This window comes from Branchiostoma lanceolatum, chromosome 6 (genome assembly GCF_035083965.1).
Source record: "Branchiostoma lanceolatum isolate klBraLanc5 chromosome 6, klBraLanc5.hap2, whole genome shotgun sequence".
Classification (NCBI taxonomy): Eukaryota; Metazoa; Chordata; class Leptocardii; order Amphioxiformes; family Branchiostomatidae; genus Branchiostoma; species Branchiostoma lanceolatum.
In genome coordinates this window covers 18,486,866-18,506,145 of record NC_089727.1, presented here as the reverse complement: position 1 = coordinate 18,506,145, position 19,280 = coordinate 18,486,866, and the positions used below count along the sequence as shown (strand labels likewise).

General features: G+C 42.4%; 1 protein-coding gene across 1 annotated transcript in view; it reads left to right on the top strand.

Moving 5' to 3' along the window:
* Positions 1-17,716, top strand: part of LOC136437545 (trichohyalin-like) — a 35,715-nt gene extending 17,999 nt beyond the window's left edge. Inside the window, exons 11-26 of the mRNA XM_066432160.1 lie at positions 286-406; positions 1,239-1,406; positions 1,608-1,657; positions 2,206-2,339; positions 2,587-2,670; positions 3,296-3,474; positions 4,304-4,414; positions 5,319-5,414; positions 6,163-6,404; positions 7,543-8,010; positions 8,563-8,657; positions 9,579-9,750; positions 12,072-12,400; positions 12,984-13,618; positions 14,297-14,375; positions 15,734-17,716. Of these exons, the coding sequence (XP_066288257.1) occupies positions 286-406; positions 1,239-1,406; positions 1,608-1,657; positions 2,206-2,339; positions 2,587-2,670; positions 3,296-3,474; positions 4,304-4,414; positions 5,319-5,414; positions 6,163-6,404; positions 7,543-8,010; positions 8,563-8,657; positions 9,579-9,750; positions 12,072-12,400; positions 12,984-13,618; positions 14,297-14,343 (2,931 nt within the window). The 3' untranslated portion in view covers positions 14,344-14,375; positions 15,734-17,716. The remainder of the gene's footprint in view (positions 1-285; positions 407-1,238; positions 1,407-1,607; positions 1,658-2,205; positions 2,340-2,586; positions 2,671-3,295; positions 3,475-4,303; positions 4,415-5,318; positions 5,415-6,162; positions 6,405-7,542; positions 8,011-8,562; positions 8,658-9,578; positions 9,751-12,071; positions 12,401-12,983; positions 13,619-14,296; positions 14,376-15,733) is intronic.
* The last annotated feature ends 1,564 nt before the right edge of the window (positions 17,717-19,280 follow it).

Here is a 19,280-nt window from a genome sequence, read left to right as displayed (position 1 = left end):
CTTATTTTACAGGTGTATTCTACTAACTGTGTCACAACGCCACCTAGCAATATGTATGGGAACTGCATACTTACCATCGCACTCTGCTAACAGTTATGGTATATGTTTAGCTTTTGTTGGAGAGTAATGTCCCATGTGTTTTACAGGAATGGTATGCTCCACTAACTGTGCCACAATGCCACCTAGCAACATGTATGGGAACTGCAGTCACTTACCATCTCATCCTGCTAACAGTTATGATATGTTTTGCTTTTGTTGGAGAGTGATTTTTAATGTGTTTTACAGGAAGGGTACATGGTGACTAACCTTAACCTGTCCAAGTCGCCAGATGAGAAAGGTTTTGGCTTCGCCGTGTCGGGAGGAAAGGACGACAAGGCTCCTGTTCTCATCAGCTCAGTTGTACCTGGTATGACTTGTTCCATTGTTATAAACCTAGAAATGTTTCAATATCTTTACTTCTTTAAATGTCTAAAGGATGAAATAGTCAGATACTGTAGGAGTCTTGTTACTTGCAGATTGCTCTTAGATATCCAAGTGTGATACTGTAATGCAGAAATGTTTGCGGTGGTTTTATGTTTGCGGTTTTCGCTGCGACTGTTTCACTGCGCACTTACATGTAAAGCCACCGCAAACATTTTGTCCAATACAGTACCTGTAGCAGTATGTGACTAATTTATAGCATTGCCGCGAACTTAAAACCACTGCAAACACTCCATTTTCACCTTAGCACGAAATAAAAACCACACAAACTTAAATTCATTTACAGTAAGTCATTTTATGCAATATGATATATCGCATAAAACGACTTATTCCACTGTCAATTCAGCTATTTTTGCAGGGACTTAGTTTCGCAATTATTATAGAACTTGAGAAAGGAGGTTTTGTGTTTTTTCTTCACAACCAAGTGTTTTATTCATCGACAAACAGACATATAGATGACCGAATGTCACCTTCCTCGGGGCAATAGTGTTTCTTAACTTTGTACTACAGCTAGGTGGCGCTGCTAACAGATACTGTTCCAAATATTGTTTACTCTATGTACATGACTTTTGCATACTACTAGGTAATTCATGCAGTGTGTACAATGTAAATACCTTATGTTTGGGACCACGTTGTTATCCAGTGACTTACCAACTTAATGAAACGAATTGCGAATACTTGCGGCGTCACTTTGAAAATGGTGAGAATAAAACCATTTAAAGATTTTCAGTGTGTAATATCTGTACGTTTTCCTATAGGAGGGTCGGCAGCTAGGAGTCAGCTGCAAGTTGGGGACGAGATTCTCGCCATCAACGAGGAGGACGTTTCTCCGTTCAACCACAACACCGTCGTGGCCGCCATTCGCGACTCCGCAAAGACAGGAATCATCTCGCTCTACATCCGTAGGGAGGGTGCTGAACAAAACGGTCTGTCTTCAGCAAACGTGACAATAGCCTGTTGCAATTTGAATAAAATAATAATAAAATAAACGTGACACTTTTGGAGAGAGATATTCTGCATTGGCTTGCTGATATTTTGGCTCCCAAAGTGATTTTGTTTACAGTCACCCTGTAACTTGTTGGAACTGTCCAATGTTGATGTTGATTTCTGTTGTTTGCCCATTGCAGCTTTTGCCAGCCTGGCTAAGGAGTTGGAGGCTAATGTAAGTTTTCATCCAGTAAACTTTAAGATTAGATTTAGAATTATTTAGCCAGCACCAGATCTAGATCTAGCCTATGGCAGCTCCCATCGTTGTTCCTAATTCCTACATTCACTACTGCAGGGAGCTACATGTAGTCCACTGCTAGTGGAGTGTGTTCAACTGCCTTTAAGTTACTCTTTCCCAAATGCTAAGCAGGGAAGCAGTCTGCCATTTTTAAAGTCTTTAGTATGACTCGACGACATGCAAGGCGAGCACTCAACCCAATAGGCCATTTCACTGGTTCCTCACTTAATAAATTGTTTTAAGTTAGTTTTTCATGTCTTTGCTGATTTTACTTTTTGGTTGTATTCAGTCGGCTTGTGTTGGTTGCATTCTTATGCATTTGAAATCCACTATTAATTTCCTATTGGAAGTTATTGTAGCATACATGTTTGTAAAAAGTAGAGTGCTGTATTCTGATGTTCCGAGTAGATTATCATTGCTATCATGATAGAATTCCTGTAAATGTGGACCTGTTGTCAAACCTTTCATGTTCTGACCTTGACCCCATTTGACCTCTCCAGGATGGTTTCCCTGAAGAGGTGCCAGACAGCCCCGCCCCTCCGCCGCGCCCGCCGCCTCCTGTGGAAGAATCCCCCGTCATCCGTCAGGAGAAAGTACGGGTGGACCAGACAGCACTCTCTCAGCAGCTTAACAGGTACGACAAGTTGAAGATCACTAAATCTATAATTTCACATGTCTACTAAATGTAAAAATTTCTACTAATTTTTTAATTTTTCGTGACTTTTTTAATATTAGTTTGAAATGTTTGAGATGCTTTGATCCCAATCGTTAGAGGTAGACCATGGCTCTGAAATGTGGGAGGGCAAATTCGGTCTCAGTCAAATATAAACATGGAACATTCTCTGAAGTACAAGCCTTAAATTCCTCAATCCCCCTCGTAGGTTGGAAGATGAAGTTAGGGAAGAGCCAGTTACTCGAGCGGTGAAGACACAAAGCGACGGGTTCTTGGCGGAGAGGATCGAGCGGTTGGTTGAAGCGGTTGAAAGAATTCTGTAGTAGTGATACCATTGAAATGTGATTACAATGTATATTGCAGTGTAGAGGTCACTGCCAAAATAAAACAAACAAAAATAATGTTCAAAGATTTGATGTAGATGTGCACTAGGCCATGTTGATTTGATCATATGGATGACATCCTCTGGGGACCCAAAAACTGATGCGAGCGTGCGAATGTAAAAAAAAAAGTTGCCATCATTATGAAATCTACGTAGTCAGGAATGATGAAGGAAACTTAACACAGAGTATGGTATACAGAAATATAGATTCTTCATTTTTGATCTTTCAAAACTTCTTGAATTGACTTTGGCATTTTATGACATTAGTATCCTGTTTTTTTTCTTTGCAATTTATGTATTTTCTCATTTTAAAGCTGCTTTTTATGATCTACAGTACTGCCAAATTTTTTTCTTCTTTTTTTGGAAATGGACGAAAATTTATGTGTGTGTTGATGTCATCCATATAATCAAATCAACATGGCCTTAATACCAATCAAGGGTTTGGCTTCTAAGTGTACGAGGGTAGATTCAATCTCAGTCTATTGTAAAACTTGAATTCCTCCTTGAACTACAATGTCGTTTCTTCCCCCTGTAGGTTGGAAGACGAAGTTAAGGAAGAGCCGGTTACTCGAGCTGTGAAGGCGCGAGACGACGACTCCTTGGCGGAGAGGATCGAGCGAATGGACAAGTCGGGTCGGAAGGACGGCACGTGGCAGTCCAAGGAGTGGAGGGTCGACCCACCGGGACAACACATGGAGATCTCGCTTCTTAAAGGTGGGTGTGGCTTGGGTTACACCAGGGAGAATCGTAGACTCAGCATTAGCATTCTGTTTTGAAATTCGTAAAACAAAGGAAGACAACGAGACTACAGGTAACTTTATACAGGTGACCTACTTGTAGGTGCTTTTGTCCTGCCCAATAGTATTTTTTGTTTTGTAAGGCCACACCAAATTAATTTCTTGGTTAACTGAATTTTTTTTTTAAAAATAGATTTGAAAATCAACAGGAAAACAGAATCTCAGAGGAAAGTCACCCCAGCCTTCTGTTTTCATGATTTTTTTTAGGCTAAAATTTAAAAAAAATCTGTTAACCAAGAAATTAAATTGGTGTTGCCTAACAGGTGCATTTTGCATAAGGTCACATGCAAACATGGCCTTGCATTATCGCACCCATTATAGTTTGCAGTAGGGGACTCGGGAAGGTTTTTTTTTTTAACTACTAGTATGTCAGACTCCCCTCCCTTCGGCCATCACAGGTACTGGTAATTATAAGACCCCCCAGGTAGTCCAGTGCCCCTGTTTTCGTATCTTATGTTTGCTGTTTTGTTGTTTTCCGTCAATGGTTTGTGCAGTGGTGTGCTGTACTTATTTTGATTTACGTCTGTGTTATATATATTTCTTTATAATTTTGCAACGTCTGTGTATTTCTTTATGATTTTTTAACGTTTGTGTATTTATTAATGATTTTTTAAAGTTTGTGTCTTTCTTTATGATTTTTTAACAACATTTTTTTTGGGTGTGGACTAACCGTTGTGCATGTCCATCTTGTGTTTGTTGTGTTCCCACGACAACGTCGTGTTTCCATGACGACGTGGTCCCCGTAGACGACCCCGAGCTGCAGCCCAAACCCGAGGTGGTTCTCCGGCGCAAGGACAATGAACCTGAGTTTGCCTCTCAGAACCTGAAGCGCCGTTCTGACTTCTTCTTGGGCGTTGGTAGGTAACGTTACAGTCACTGGTGGAGGGATGGTTACAGATAGCCTGGAATCCATACTACGGTATTCTAGCTCCGATACGTTCCAATGATCGCTTCCACACAGAAAAGTCTGGCACCCATTGGTGGTGTTGAATGGCTAGGCTATAGGGCACATGTACAAGGTTGAAAGGCCACGGGTTCCATTCTTGGCATTCTTGGCTAGACGTTGTACCCTTGGGATAAGGCACTTTATATGATCATGACTTTCCTCACTCCACCCAGGTGTACAAATGGGTACCTTACTTCTGTTGGGGAGGTAAAAGGCGGTGGAAGGAGAGGGATGGGCTCCACCTTCCGTGCCCTAGACACAGTGGATAACAACCCAGTAACCCTCTGTCCTCAAAAAGGCTATGGGACTACTTTTACCTTCCCCATAATTGAGATGTTTCATCCTTCCTTTATTTCGGAAATCAAATATTTCTCAGAAGCAGTGCAATACAAGTAAAATTTCAACATGCCTGTTCAAAGCCTTTCACCATGACATTACGAGGATCGCGTGACTCCGGGCCAATCAGAACTCTTGCTTATATTTTAGGCAAATATTGAAATGCCAATCAATTTTTTATTAACGGGTGCAAGACTGTTCTACAGGTAAGTGACCAAAGGAGCGATCGGTGCTAGAATAGGATGGATATCAGGCTACGAAAAAAACATGCCACAAATAAATAATACCTCTTCATCTCCAAACTCAACCCCAACTTTTATACCTACTAACCTGGTTAGCAAGGACCTGAACAAAACTGGTAGGTAGCCTAGTTAACCACTGGTTAACCTCTGATTAACCCCCAGTTAACTACTAGTTAACACCCTGTTAGAACGGCCCATTGTTCTTCAGTCTGGTTCACTGCATTTTTGTCTCCTCAGATGCTAAGGGACCTGTTGAGGAAAAGCCGCCACCTGAAGTGGAAAAGCAGCTGCAGAGTAAACTATCCAGCTACACCCCACCACAGATAGAGTCAGGTAACAGGTGTTTTTGCTTTATCTGATTATCTATCTATTATGACGTCGTGTTGGCGCAACGATTAGGGTGTTTGGCTAAGAACCCAAAGGTCCTGGGTTCGAATCCTCTGACATGCCACTAATGTTGTGCCCTTGGGAAAGACACTTACCAAGACTTTACAGCTCTTCACCCGGGTGTAAAAATGGGTACCTGACTTCAGTTGGGGAGGTAAAAGGTAGTGGAAGGAGGGAGTTGGGCTTAGTGTTCCAATACACATGATACAGTGGACCCACTGGCCTTAGGCCTCAAAAAGGCTATGGGACTATCATTTAAATCCACGCAAAAGTAAATGAATTAACAGGATATTCAGAAAACCATGGATTGATGAATTCCGTAGCTGTGAAATTACTCAGTTTTAGTGCTGAATTCCATGGCTGTGAGGGAACTTAGTCCACAGCCACGGGAAAACTTATTTGATTTACTACATTTAATAAGTCTTCAGCTGTGAAACTCATCACTCTAAGTGGTTAGGACAGACATTTACTTAGATATTAACCAAAGGTAGCTTAGTACAATTACATTGCATATATACGGCCAGGGACTTTGTAACTGAAAATTGTAACATAGTCCCAGATCAGTGACTTTCAGTTTAGTCCCTTCACAGCTGTGGAAAACATTGTAAATTCCATGGCAGCTGTAGAAACCATCAGTTCACATGCAGTGTCTTATTCCAGCCCTCCTAACCATATGTTCCCTTATTCCCGTCAGGCTACAAGCCGCTGGATTCACGGCCGCGCTCCTATAACCTTGAGGACGAGCGGAACCGGCTGGCCGAGTGGCAGAGGTCGCAGGAGCAGCGCCAGCGGGAGCAGTTCCAGAAACAGCAGGAACAGTTCAAGGTCGACTACGAGAACCGACTGAAGAAGTCCATCGAGAGGAAGAAGTCAGACCCCGCCCTGCTGTACGCTCCCAAGCCTTGGGCTAGTGTCAGGCCGCCTGTCATCAGCAAGGTGGGCTGATGTTTTAGTTCATATAATGAACGTTTTTTCCTGTAGAATCATTGCCTGAGGGAAGGAGGTTCCCCTCCAATGGGGTACTGTTTTTGGTGGTTTTTGTGTATTTACACTACTTCTATAACTCAATCTTTTGATGGATTTGTATGAAGTTTGGTATGTAGGTTGTTTTTGGAGTCCCAAAGAAATGTGGCGATTTTGTCCGCCTAGCAGTATTTACAGGTAGTGCAGCATTACAGGCCAAGAACCCTTCCTGAAAGTAGTGTGATGTTGTCTATGTGCAGCTAGTCAGCTGACCCCCATAGAGTGGGGACGACTAATGACCCTTTGTTAGATGGAGATAGGGATTGATTAAGGGGAAAGGGGAAGGGGATGATCTCTAGACGTCTCTTAGATTTAGTGATTAAGAAATTTACAAAAACTCTACATATTTCACGGAGGGATGAGATCTTTGATTTCTGGTTTCCAAGCATTTTTCTTCTTTTGGTCTTTCTACACTTACTTCCAATTTTTTTTTCTTTTTTTTCCTTATTTTTCTTGTTTTCTTATGTTGAGAAATATTTTCTTATACAAAGAAAAAACAAGAAAATTCAAGAAACCTTCTGGGAAGTCTTGTCTTTGTCAATTCTTACACAAAGGATTTCTTACACAAAGGATTTCTTTCAGGCTGAGGCTGAGTTAACTTAAACCAAGAAAATTCAAGAAATTATTTCTATCATGCTGTTTTCTAATAAGAATTTTCTAGAAAATAAGAGAAATTTGCTTTCTCTGGCTTAATATAAGATTTGTTTTTTGTTTTGTCAAATTTGTATTCTTACAGATTCTTCCGATAAGTTATTTTTTCTTGAAAATTTGATTCCACTAGAATTATTTTCTTGAACTTTCTTGGTTCAAGTTAACTTAAGAAAAAAATTCTTAGATGCAATTCTTGTTTGTGCTTAAAACAGGGATTCTTGTTTGTGCTTAAAATTCAGGGATTCTTGTATACAGACTTAATATTCTTGCTGACAGAAACAGTTTCTTTGTAGAAGGAAAAACAAGAAAAATAAGAAAAACGATTGTTGGTAGTGTATATCAACTAATAAAAAACATGTGTATGACTTCCTAAAAGATGTCAATTTTCTCTCTCACACAGCCTTCCAGACTAAGTACTGAGGAGGAGGAGGAGTCTAAAACTCTGCAGGATCGCAGCAGCTGGGAACAGCAACAGCTGCAGCTCAGGGAACAGCAGAGGAAGGCAGAGGAGGAACAGCAGAGAAAGGCTGAGGAACAGCAGAGAAAATTAGCCGAGGAACAGCAAAGAAGGGAGGAAGAGGAACAGCAGAGAAGGTGGGAGGAGGAACAGCAAAGAAAGCAGGAGGAGGAACAGCAGAGAAGAAAAGAGGAAGAGGAACAGCAAAGAAGGTGGGAGGAGGAACAGCAAAGAAAATTAGCTGAAGAACAGCAACAAAGGGAGGAAGAGGAACAGCAAAGGAGGTGGGAGGAGGAACAGCAAAGAAGACAGGAAGAGGAACAGCAGAGAAAGCTAGCTGAAGAACAGCAAAGAAAAGAGGAGGAGGAACAACAAAGGAGGTGGGAAGAAGAGGAGAAACGTAGACAAGAGGTACGTGTAAATGTAATTTTTAGACATAAGGTTTTCTATAGAGCTGGACAGAACTAGGAGATGGATATTCAAAGCAATTTTTTGCCAAGAAAGCTTTTTCAACCGTGGTCTGTGTGATTCTGCTGTTTAAGTGTGTACAGTCACAGTGCAAGAACATATTTTGTCTTAACCAGGGCTGTGTCCAGCTTTAATTTTTTTTCGGTCCATCTCATTGTTTGGGAGCCAATGTTGCTAATTTTCTTTGTCAAATTTGTCACGAAGTTCAGATTTTTGGATGGATAGGAGGACATTTTTTCCGTTCCAAAGAGCAAATTTTCATCCTGGTACAGGTCCTGGAGACAGCCCTGGCCTTTCTTTTTCAATACTTCAATTTCATACAATTCAAACTTTAAGTCACGCGGTACCGTTCGCGTATAGCAATTTTTTTCCTTGTCATACATTTGTATAATAGACAAAGTCTGCAACACTTCCTCAATTAAAAATTATTTTTCCTTCAGTTTCTCCTTTCCTGATTCAGTTTAAAGAAACTTTTTCTATGATGTTGTTTTACAGGAAGAGGACAGGAGACGGTGGGAGGAGGAGGAGGCAGAGAGAAGATGGCAGGAGGAGCAGGAGAAGAAGAGGGAAGAGGAACTCGCTCGATCCAGGTAAGCTGCTAGCACTGCTGTCATGTTGCTGGTCCAACAAATGGACATAACGATGGTGTTACACTGATAATGACATCGGTCAACTTTGTTGATCGCCCAATTGATTGCCCAATTTTAAAATTGCCAGAGAGTCGAGTGTATTTTTCACCTGAGCCTGTTACATTGGACGATGCTCAGCGACCTGCGAAAGTTGTCCGATTCCAAAACATTACGCAGTGATCAACAGAACACCAGCCGTATTGCTGCTGAATATGTCCCTTTAGAGCTCGCAGACTCCAGTCTTTAACCTTTTTTCCTTCTATGTGACACCAGTTTCAGCAGGTTCTAGTGACAGGCACCGATTATTAGATGTGATTTATCGTAACAGACTTGCCCCAAAGTAAGGCCACATAAGCTTCATCTTATGGATTATACATCTGAATCTAATGCAAGAGTCGACCAAAGATGTAGGTTTTTTGTGGGAGGGTACTGTATTTCACAACAAGCTAAATTCTTTTACAATTTTATGACAGCCATGGCATGTTCCGATTTTTGAAACGTTTTTGGAAGATCTCATAGCAGCTCCTCTTTTGTTGGCAAAACATCTTCTCTATTGCTTGATGAATTTTAATGCCCCAATATTCCCTTGACTCGAGACTGAAAAGGCTGGGATATAAGCTCGGATAGATATACTGTATGTAATACAAATGTATATAGTTATATTCAGTAATTCCTGTTTCTTGACTGTACCTTTATGTTCGCTGTTTTCACGGTCGCCATGAAAAAAAACTGTTCTTATTTTTTTTTATTCCGTTCAGTGAAAATGTCCATTTTCCTTACACCGTAAAATTTTGGTACTGTGAAGATAATTTAAAAAGTGAATTAATTTTACAGTTAGTTTTGTATCTACTCTGGCCTAATGCATATCACTGATCCATCCAGGGTGGAGAATGGAGAGCCAGAAGCTGGAGACCAGTTCTATTACGATGAGAAGGAGCAGCCTCCTCCGGAGCAGGGGCAGAGATGGGCCGACGAGGAGGAGAAACGGGCCGAGCAGCTGATGCAACAGGAGGAGGAGGAGTTCATGAGAGAACAGGAGGAGATGAGGCAACAGGTAAGGCTTAGTTTTTCGATAAGGCCGTGTTGATTTGATTATATGGATGACATCTGTGTGGCATAATGGCAGAGCATCCAGCTATGAACCAATGAGACCCAGGTTCAATCCCCAGGGGTGTACCCAGACATGTCCGGACATGCACCCAGACGTTATTCCCTTGGGAAATGCACTTAACACTATCATATTTTCCATGTCCTAAGCCCTAGAGTAGGGTTTGAGTTGGCGTTAGGAACTAGGGCATCCAGCTGTAAAAACTTGCTACAAAAAAGTCTTGCACTTGATTTCAGGAGTCCTAGGGCTCCCCCATCCACGTGCAAGCACGTCCAACCCCCATGTGATGGGGAATAAAAGAGGTTAAATTGGATATAGAGAGAGAGACATCCTCTGGGAACCCCAAAACTGATGCGAGCGTGCGAATGAAAAAAAAAGTTTGGAAAAAAAAAGTTCCCTTCATTATGAAATCTACATGGTCAGGAAGGATGAACAAAATGCAGAATATGGTATACCGAATAATAGATTCCTCATTTTTGTTCTTTCACATCTTCTTTGACTGTGGAATTGACTTTCATTCTACAATTATATTACTAGTATCCGTTTTCCGAAATATCCTTTTGCAATCTACAGCATGTCATGTACTATATTTTCTCATTTTGAAGCTGATTTGTATGATTAAATGGTCACTCTAAAATGTTTTCGGTGATACTATGAATTTTATAGTATGGCCGAAAACATTTTTTTTCTTTTTGGAAACAGACGAAAATTGATGCGTGCGTGGATATCATCCATGTAATCAAATCAACGTGGCCTAAAGGGTGCTTGACTCTTCAAGAAAAAAATATAATATACATGGTTCCAGGATGGACAACTCCCACTGACTCCCATGTATGCTTGTGGTTAGAAAAATATTAATGTGCATTTTGCTGTGTGTGCTGCTATGGTGATATCATCATCTTCACCGCTTTTCAGTTATTCCACTGAGTCGAACCGTCATTGTTTTCAACATTGTTTTGTTTTGTTTGGTGACATGTCCACTGTTCTTGCTCTGATGCTTCTTGATGTTTCTGTGCTCGTGTCACAACTGTCCCATGCACTTTTTGTGTGTGCACTAACTGTGAGCAGATAGGAAATGGAATCCTCTTAAAATTGGATCTCGTGAAGAAGAGAAGTACCTTTTCCCATCAAATCACAGATGTTGGTAATCCCTTCCCTTCTTCCCCTAATCCCATCATCTGAATCATTTGTCGTCCCCATTCTATCATCATCACCATCTTCCCCATGCTATGGTGGTTCTGTTGTGTTACTATCCTCCTCATCCTTCATCGCACAGTTCCGCTGGCGCCGATGTGGGCCACCACAGCTTTCCACTCTCTTCTATCCTGTGCCTTCTGTCCAGTGCCTGCTGTCCAGTGTTACTATCAAGGTTGCCAAATACTGTAAATGCAGAAATTTGCGCAGTGGTTTTAAGTTCGCAGTGAAGCGGTCACCGCAAACATAAAACCACTGCGCAAATTTGGTACTGTACATTGTACAGTATTATGATGTGTTGGAGGCACCTGTTATGATGAACATGCACGAATAATAACAAGGCATAATTGAACGCAGACAAGATCTTTGAACATTGAATACGAATTTATGAAGAATTTCAAGTCAAAGCCTTTATACATTCCTCGGGTAAATGCATATACATGTAGATCAGTGACAGATGATCATGCCAGCACTTCCGAAAGCAACTGTTCTGTTCGTCTGTAGCACCCTTGCCAAGTCACTAGAAGGTGGTTTCTGTCTGACTGTCCGTAAACGTGTAGGCCTAGGTGTTTCCATTGCAATAGATGTTTGTGACTGTAGTGCTATTGCGAACTCAAAACCACTGCAAACACTCCATTTTCTCCTTACCCGCTTACCGCGAAATTAAATCCCTGCGAACTAAAATGCATTTACTGTGTTAAAGTTATCACCGTTGTAACTTTGTGCATCAACAGAATTGGCAAAAATAGGAGGAAATTCACCAAAAAAAACTTGCTTTTTTTGAACGATTAATAACAGCATTACAAAGGAAAGAGTGCTTAACACTAAAAGGTAAACTGCTGTCGAACCTCAGGCTGAGGACAAAGCATGATATGCTTAGCACTACTTAATAGATAACTATAACAGCAAATTAATCATCTAAAATTGTACAAAGCTTTTCTCTACCTATCTACAAAGCCGGTTTAACCGCCCTTCGGTGCAACACATCGGCTTTTCTTTCATGCAAAGCTCCTCTTTCAATATATTGTAGTTTGACGGTTTTGAATGATGGAATCTCGTTTGTTGTTCTGCAGGCCGAACTGGAGCGACAGAAGCGGGAGGACGAGAGGCGGAGAATCGACCAGCACCGTCTGGAGATCGAGAACCAGCGGGCGCGTCTGCAGCAGGCTACGCAGGACCACACCCCCGTACCGCCCGCGATTTCGCCCGTGGCGCACCGCCCGTCTCCGCAGCCCCGACAGCCGCCCCAGGACCACCCAGAGGAGGAGTGGGATGCAGAGGAGGAGAGAGCGAGGATCGAGGCGGCTGCTAAGCAACACCAGCGACTGATGGAGGAAGAGGAGAGGAGGAGGAGGCAGCGGAGGGCAGAGGAGCAGGAGAACAGGAGGGTGGAGGAAGTCGGGTGAGAAATATGAAATAGATAAATATCACGCATCTCCATCTTGTATGAGCCAAGGAAAGGGTATGTAACCCTGTAAGGGGCAATATAACCCTGACAATGCGTAAGAACGTCGACTGATTGACGATCATCATCATTTATCGACATAGTTTTCCTTGATACACAATCTTTTTTTTTTGTCATCCAATGTTTCAACATTCTGCTTTGTTCATCAGGGCAAAAGTATGTCACAACAGGATATTACTTCACTTTGCACCAATAAAGACAGCAGACAGGATTTTGAAACATCTGTAGAGAAGAAAGATGAGGTTATAATTTACGTTCAAAAGAGACTATTAAGGGACCACTTATTTCAATTATCATAGACTCATGGAACATTACTTTTGCTTATCTGTAAGAGAGCAAGAATACTTTCATGAAACCTGAAATGAATGACTTACGTACTGTAAGAAGGCTTCCGGTTAAATGTTAAATCTGGATTAATCTTGGGCATCAGACTAAGTGAAAAGCATGTTTTTCTATTTTCCAAAATAGTGTTTTTGATGAAAAGGGTCTGAAGTAAAGGTCATTTTTTTCTGTGTTGCAGGAATGTTCCTGATATCAGACCCCTACCGCGGGGACCCCAGGAGCGACCGGGGTCGGGAGACCAGCCCCATTGGTTAATCGAGGAGGCAGAGCGCCGGCGGCTACAGGACCACACCGGCCAACCACGTGCTCCCGGCATCATCGAGCCTCTCCCGCCGCTGGTAAAACCACAACCAAAGAACAGGCACTCTGTGCACGGGCCACCCTCCGCACCGCCCCCACACCCACCGCCGGACGTACCACGCCGAATCCACCCCAATAGAAGCGACGAGGACGTTCAGGCGCGAATGATAAACCGCCGTTCGGCCCCACCGGAGCGGACGTCACAGGGACCAATCCCAGACCACATTAAAGACGCGCTGACACAGCGTGCCACGCGTCCACAACAGAGCCCGCCGTCACGTGCCGTCGGCGGCGGCGGAAAGTCCGTGAGCGGACGGAAACTGTGTACGCATTGCGGAGAACCGCTAGGCCGCGGTGCCGCCATGATTATCGAGTCGCTGGCGCTGTTCTACCACATCACCTGTTTCCGTTGCTCCATCTGCGGGATCCAACTGGGGAATGGCCAGCAGGGCACTGACGTTCGGATTCGAGCAAACGCGCTCCATTGTTCCAACTGCTACAGCAATGAGAAAGGTGAGGTTCCACCATTATCGTCTGCATTCATGACTACACCTATATTATAACTTTGACATGTATTAAGTGTCAGTTACTACATTTAAAAAAAAAAAGCAAGTTGGGGCTTTCTTCCAATGCAAACTTGCGCTATGGGATATCGGTCATTATCTGAGCTCTTACATTTTTGCAGATTTCAGCCCTATGTATGGCAGATACCCAAAACAAGATGACAATCTAAGATCTTTTTGCTGGAGCTTTGCTGTTTGCTTTTTAAGCTTGCCGTTTGGGGAATCGCTTGCTTGCAAACTAGAGAATGTTGGGTTTCAGAGTTCGAAGACAGAGTTCGCGATGGCGTTATCTCTAAAAAGTAATTTGTTCCATTTCTAAAGCATGAAATTTGTATTTAAAAAAGCTTTGAACTGAGTCTTTTTTTTCCTTTGTTTTTCGATTTCAGACTATATTACAGCTTTGGTGTAGTCCAACATTAACCACCAAAAGGACTTGCTGGAAAAGGTTTTTTTTTTGCAAACATTCAGGCATGATAATAATCATTATAATAATAATAACAAAGTGGTTTCCACCACCACTACACACTGTGATATGTTGCAGGTCGTGCCGCTAAGCCGACCTGCTAACTACGGGTCTGTTCGCCTGCGTCTCGATCTGTTTCTCAGCTTCTCTCTCTTGATGATTCAGGTTCCGGGGCCGGCAGTGCCCTCCCTTCTACTTCTTCCTCTGATTGAACCAGTCTTCCATCTGCATGCACGTTGCCATGGTAACAGCTCCAGTACTTACGGTTCTGTCGGTTTTAGCTCGGGTTAAAGGGCTGCACGTTCCCATTGGGTAAAAAAAAAAAAGAGAAAATCCAGCTTCTGTTAGGGTTAAAGGAATGCAGTTGTTTACATGTTCGAGTTTCAGGCTAAAAAATCTGGTGGCAGAAAATTTGAGCCCTATACCTTTCTTGTCGTTGGTTCAATTTTTCAATTGATTTACTAAATTCTTAGCCTTTTCAAATCTGTCTGAAGTTTGTTAATGCGTTGTCAATCATTGTAATTAGATCAAAGTCTCTGTGTTTGAATGAACAGTGGCAAGGTTCTTCATGGTTCAGTCGCAGGCAGCACAAGGCTGGGTGGGGGTTACTGTGGGGGTGACGCCCCTACGTTACGACATGCCTATCTTTGGACTCCCCTATATTCTGACACGCCCTAACACTAATCAACACAGGCTTGTCGAAACTTAGAGGTATCAGAACATAGGGGTGTCAGAACATAGGTGTATTGAAACATAGGGGTGTCAGTCCATAGGGGTATTGAAACATAGGGATGTCAGTCTATAGGGGTATTGAAACATAGGGGTGTCAGAACATACATGTATGGCTGTCCCCACTGTGGATTGGGCACATGGACTTTCCTTTATTCTATAGATCCATTTCAAGATGACGTTTCCATCCCAGCTGATCCTTTGCAGTCGGCATACACTTATCCTATAAGAATACCACTTGTTAATAAGTAGAAATGGTGGGGGGAATTGGTAGAACAAGGAGGTCATTCAAACATACAGTGCTGTTGAAATAGGGGTATGTAAACCCCAACAATTCCATCACCAGTTGTGCTCTCTGTGACTGACCATGCCTTAACTAAGCCATGGTGCCATTGTGGTTACACTACCAACTGGATTTGGGATTAAACAGACGTTTCAGGGGTCCTCACCCCATCTTATCTGGACCCAAGGAGTGAGACGTGGGTTAAAATGAGTGACCCTCCCCTCCTTTTCACCAACCATTTTGCGTGAGGACCCCCAAAACGTCCGTTCAACCCAAAATTCAGTTGGTAGTGTTAGTTTACATTGACTGAAAGATCAGAGAAGAAATTAATTCAATTAATCAGGATGGCACCTGAGGCAAGTCTATCGTCCCCACTAGACACAGATGGAAGACTGAGAAATGGGACTGTCTCTCCGTATAGTTGGTTCCACTCAGACCTCGTTGGTACAGTATAAAGAAATATTTTGAAGAAAAATGCTGCCTGAACAAAAATGCGTGCATGATTGATGTTTAGTTTACTACTAACACCTAATCTGTGTGAAGATGTTCACCCAGACCTACCTTTGACCTTTTTCCTTCTCAATCTTCAGGTGACGCCTTCACTGCCGTATGAGACCATACCTAATCAACAAAATTGGTGCGAGACCAGATCCCATCAGCAACACTGGTTTGAGACCAGATCCCATCAACAACATTGGTGTGAGACCAGATCCCGTCAACAACATTAGTGTGAGACCAGATCCTATCAACAACATTGGTGTGAGACCAGATCCTGTGGATACCCCCAGAAGTGGAATATAACCCCTGATGTGATTTATCTTTAGTGCAAATTTACCATTTTTAGCATGTTTTTTTTTATGTCCTGACAATATTGCAATTAAATAACAGGACAATAGAAATTATATAATGTCACTTTTTAAAAGAAACTGAAAGGTTTGTTTCCCGCTGATCGATTCATTGGTAGCTTGCAAAAAATGTATTTTATAGGAAACCTAACTGAAGTATTACCTGCAAAATGTGGCTGTGTCGCACTTATTCATAACTCGTTGTTAGGGTGTAGATTTCCCATCCTATCATGATATTGATAACCAATATGTAAGAACCTGTACATCTAGAGTGTATTGATGTGAATATCATTCTTATCAAGTTTTTTTATCAGGCTTGGTCTGGTGCAGAGGGTATTTTATGTAGACTTAAGTATACAGTAAGGTATGATTCTGTACAAATTCTTAAGATTCTCTGTGAGAATAGCTCACAAAACAAATTTTACATAATGTAAGAAGTTTACATATTACATGCTACATACATGTGAGAATAGGTGTGGTATGGGTGTCCGTAATGTGTGTTAAATAGATAAGTCTTCACTATGTAAAGTGTTTACCGATTGGGTACTCACAAATTAAATCATTTGTCAAAAGCATTTTGGTAATCTAAGAAGCCCACCTGTAGGTGTACCTGATTTATTGCTGTCTGGTTGGACCTCATATACTACTTTCTGCTGTTGTTGTGTTCTTTTGGCCTGGATGTCTGGGAGGGTGCTTGTATGGAAAATTACAGCACAATTGTAGCACAGAAACAGTCTTGCAGTGGGGCAGCTAGAACTTACACTGCTGATCTTTGATGTGGATGACTTTTGACGTTTCTGGACATGTCAGCATTTATATGTAACTCAGTATTTGTACGATATACAAACATGTAGTGTAATACAGGAATGTATATTATGGACTTATAGAATGTATTGGTGAGTGTAGCAGGGCAAATGGCATGGAGAACATACATGACAGGGTGTGTTGCTGGGTTACGCCCATGTTTCAACACCCATAGTGCCGACAACGCCGATGTTCCATGTTCCAACATCCCTATGTTCCGACCCGCCCTATGCCTAATCCTTACCGTAACATACAATGCAGGGCCTAGGGGTGTCGGAACGTAAGAGTGTCGGAAGACGGGGTTGTTGTGCCCGCGCTGCTCTGTGGGCCCAGGAACATGGACGTTTGGCTTAGGAACATGGATGTTTGGCCCAGAAACATGGATATGTTTTTTTCTAGGAACTTGGACATTTGGCCTTGGAATATAGCAGTCAACATTTTGCACAGTAACATTGGATTCCTTCCAGTGTTGTTTACGGAACTTACTTGTACAGAACCCTGTTAACCTCTTTAACCTTCATTTCACAACCTCCGCTATCTTTAAGACAGCAACAGTCTTACCATACAAGGCAAATATCTTGTCTTCATTTCCATGGAAGACATTTTTAATGTCTTACTTGTGTTAAACTTGTGTTTTTCTACTCCAGCCAGAGGCTCTGTACTCTTGTATAGGTTGTGACATCAGAGTTGGGATCAGTGATTGCATAAATTTACATAATTAACCCTAGAAGTATCAAGCAAATTTGCATAACATTATGCATCAGAAGCCCAATGAAAACGTTTGTGTTAATTGATAGGGCTGTTTAAAATGACACGATATCACAAAAGTTGATTTTTGGGGCCATTGTTTGATGTCAAACGACAGGAATTTTATTGTTACTACCAATATCTGTATTAGAGAAAATAAATGTTATGGAATATGAATTGATGTGTATGTCATTTTGTTCTATACAGAAAACAAGACTGGTGTGATGTTATCATAGTTCCTATAGTATGGAAGTTACTGTCCATTTATGGCTTCTACATTGGACATTGTACAACCTGTCCCTTACAGTGTACAACCTGCTCCTAGTGTAGAACCTACCCCTACAGTGTACAACCCACAACTACAGAGCCCCTACAGAGTAGAACCTGTCCCTACAGTGTACAACCTGTCCCTACAGTGTACAACCCACAACTACAGAGCCCCTACAGAGTAGAACCTGTCCCTACAGTGTACAACCTGTCCCTACAGTGTACAACCCACAACTACAGAGCCCCTACAGAGTAGAACCTGTCCCTACAGTGTACAACCTGCCCCTACAGAGTACAACCCACAACTACAGAGCCCCTACAGAGTAGAACCTGTCCCTACAGTGAACAACCTGCCCCTACAGTGTACAACGTAACCCACAACTACAGAGCCCCTACAGAGTAGAACCTGTCCCTACAGTGTACAACCTGCCCCTACAGAGTACAACCCACAACTACAGAGCCCCTACAGAGTAGAACCTGTCCCTACAGTGTACAACCTGCCCCTACAGTGTACAACGTAACCCACAACTACAGAGCCCCTACAGAGTAGAACCTGTCCCTACAGTGTACAATCTGCCCCTACAGAGTACAACCCACAACTACAGAGCCCCTACAGAGTAGAACCTGTCCCTACAGTGTACAACCTGCCCCTACAGTGTACAACCCACAACTACAGAGCCCCTACAGAGTAGAACCTGTCCCTACAGTGTACAACCTGTCCCTACAGTGTACAACACACAACTACAGAGCCCCTACAGAGTAGAACCGGTCCCTACAGTGTACAACCTGCCCCTACAGAGTACAACCCACAACTACAGAGCCCCTACAGAGTAGAACCTGTCCCTAAAGTGTACAACCTGCCCCTACAGTGTACAACATAACCCACAACTACAGAGCCCCTACAGAGTAGAACCTGTCCGTACAGTGTACAACCTGCCCCTACAGTGTACAACCCACAACTACAGAGCCCCTACAGAGTAGAACCTGTCCCTACAGTGTAGAACCCGCATATACAAATGTACAGTATAGAACCTGTCCCTGTAGTGAAAAAACTCAGCCCCCCCCTACAGTGTACAACCTGCCCCTACAGTGTACATGTACAACCCACAACTGCAGTGTACAACCTGCTCACTACAGTGTACAACCTGCCACCTATAGAGTACAGCCTGCACCTAGTGCACAACCTGCTTCTACAGTGTACAGCCTGATTCTACAGTGTACAACTTAAGTGTGCAATTTGCTCCTACAAAGGACAATTCCTATGACTAGTGTGCAACCTACTACAACATACAACCTACACCAACACACCTGTTTGTACACCAGGTACAGGTTGCCCTACATCAAGTAAAGCAGGGCACTTTCCTCGAATTGACAAACACTGAATAATGATCTCCACACTCAATAATCCTGCAGAAAGTTGGTTTTAATATTTGAACCAAATGTATCCACAAATTTGATTTGATACATCCATTGT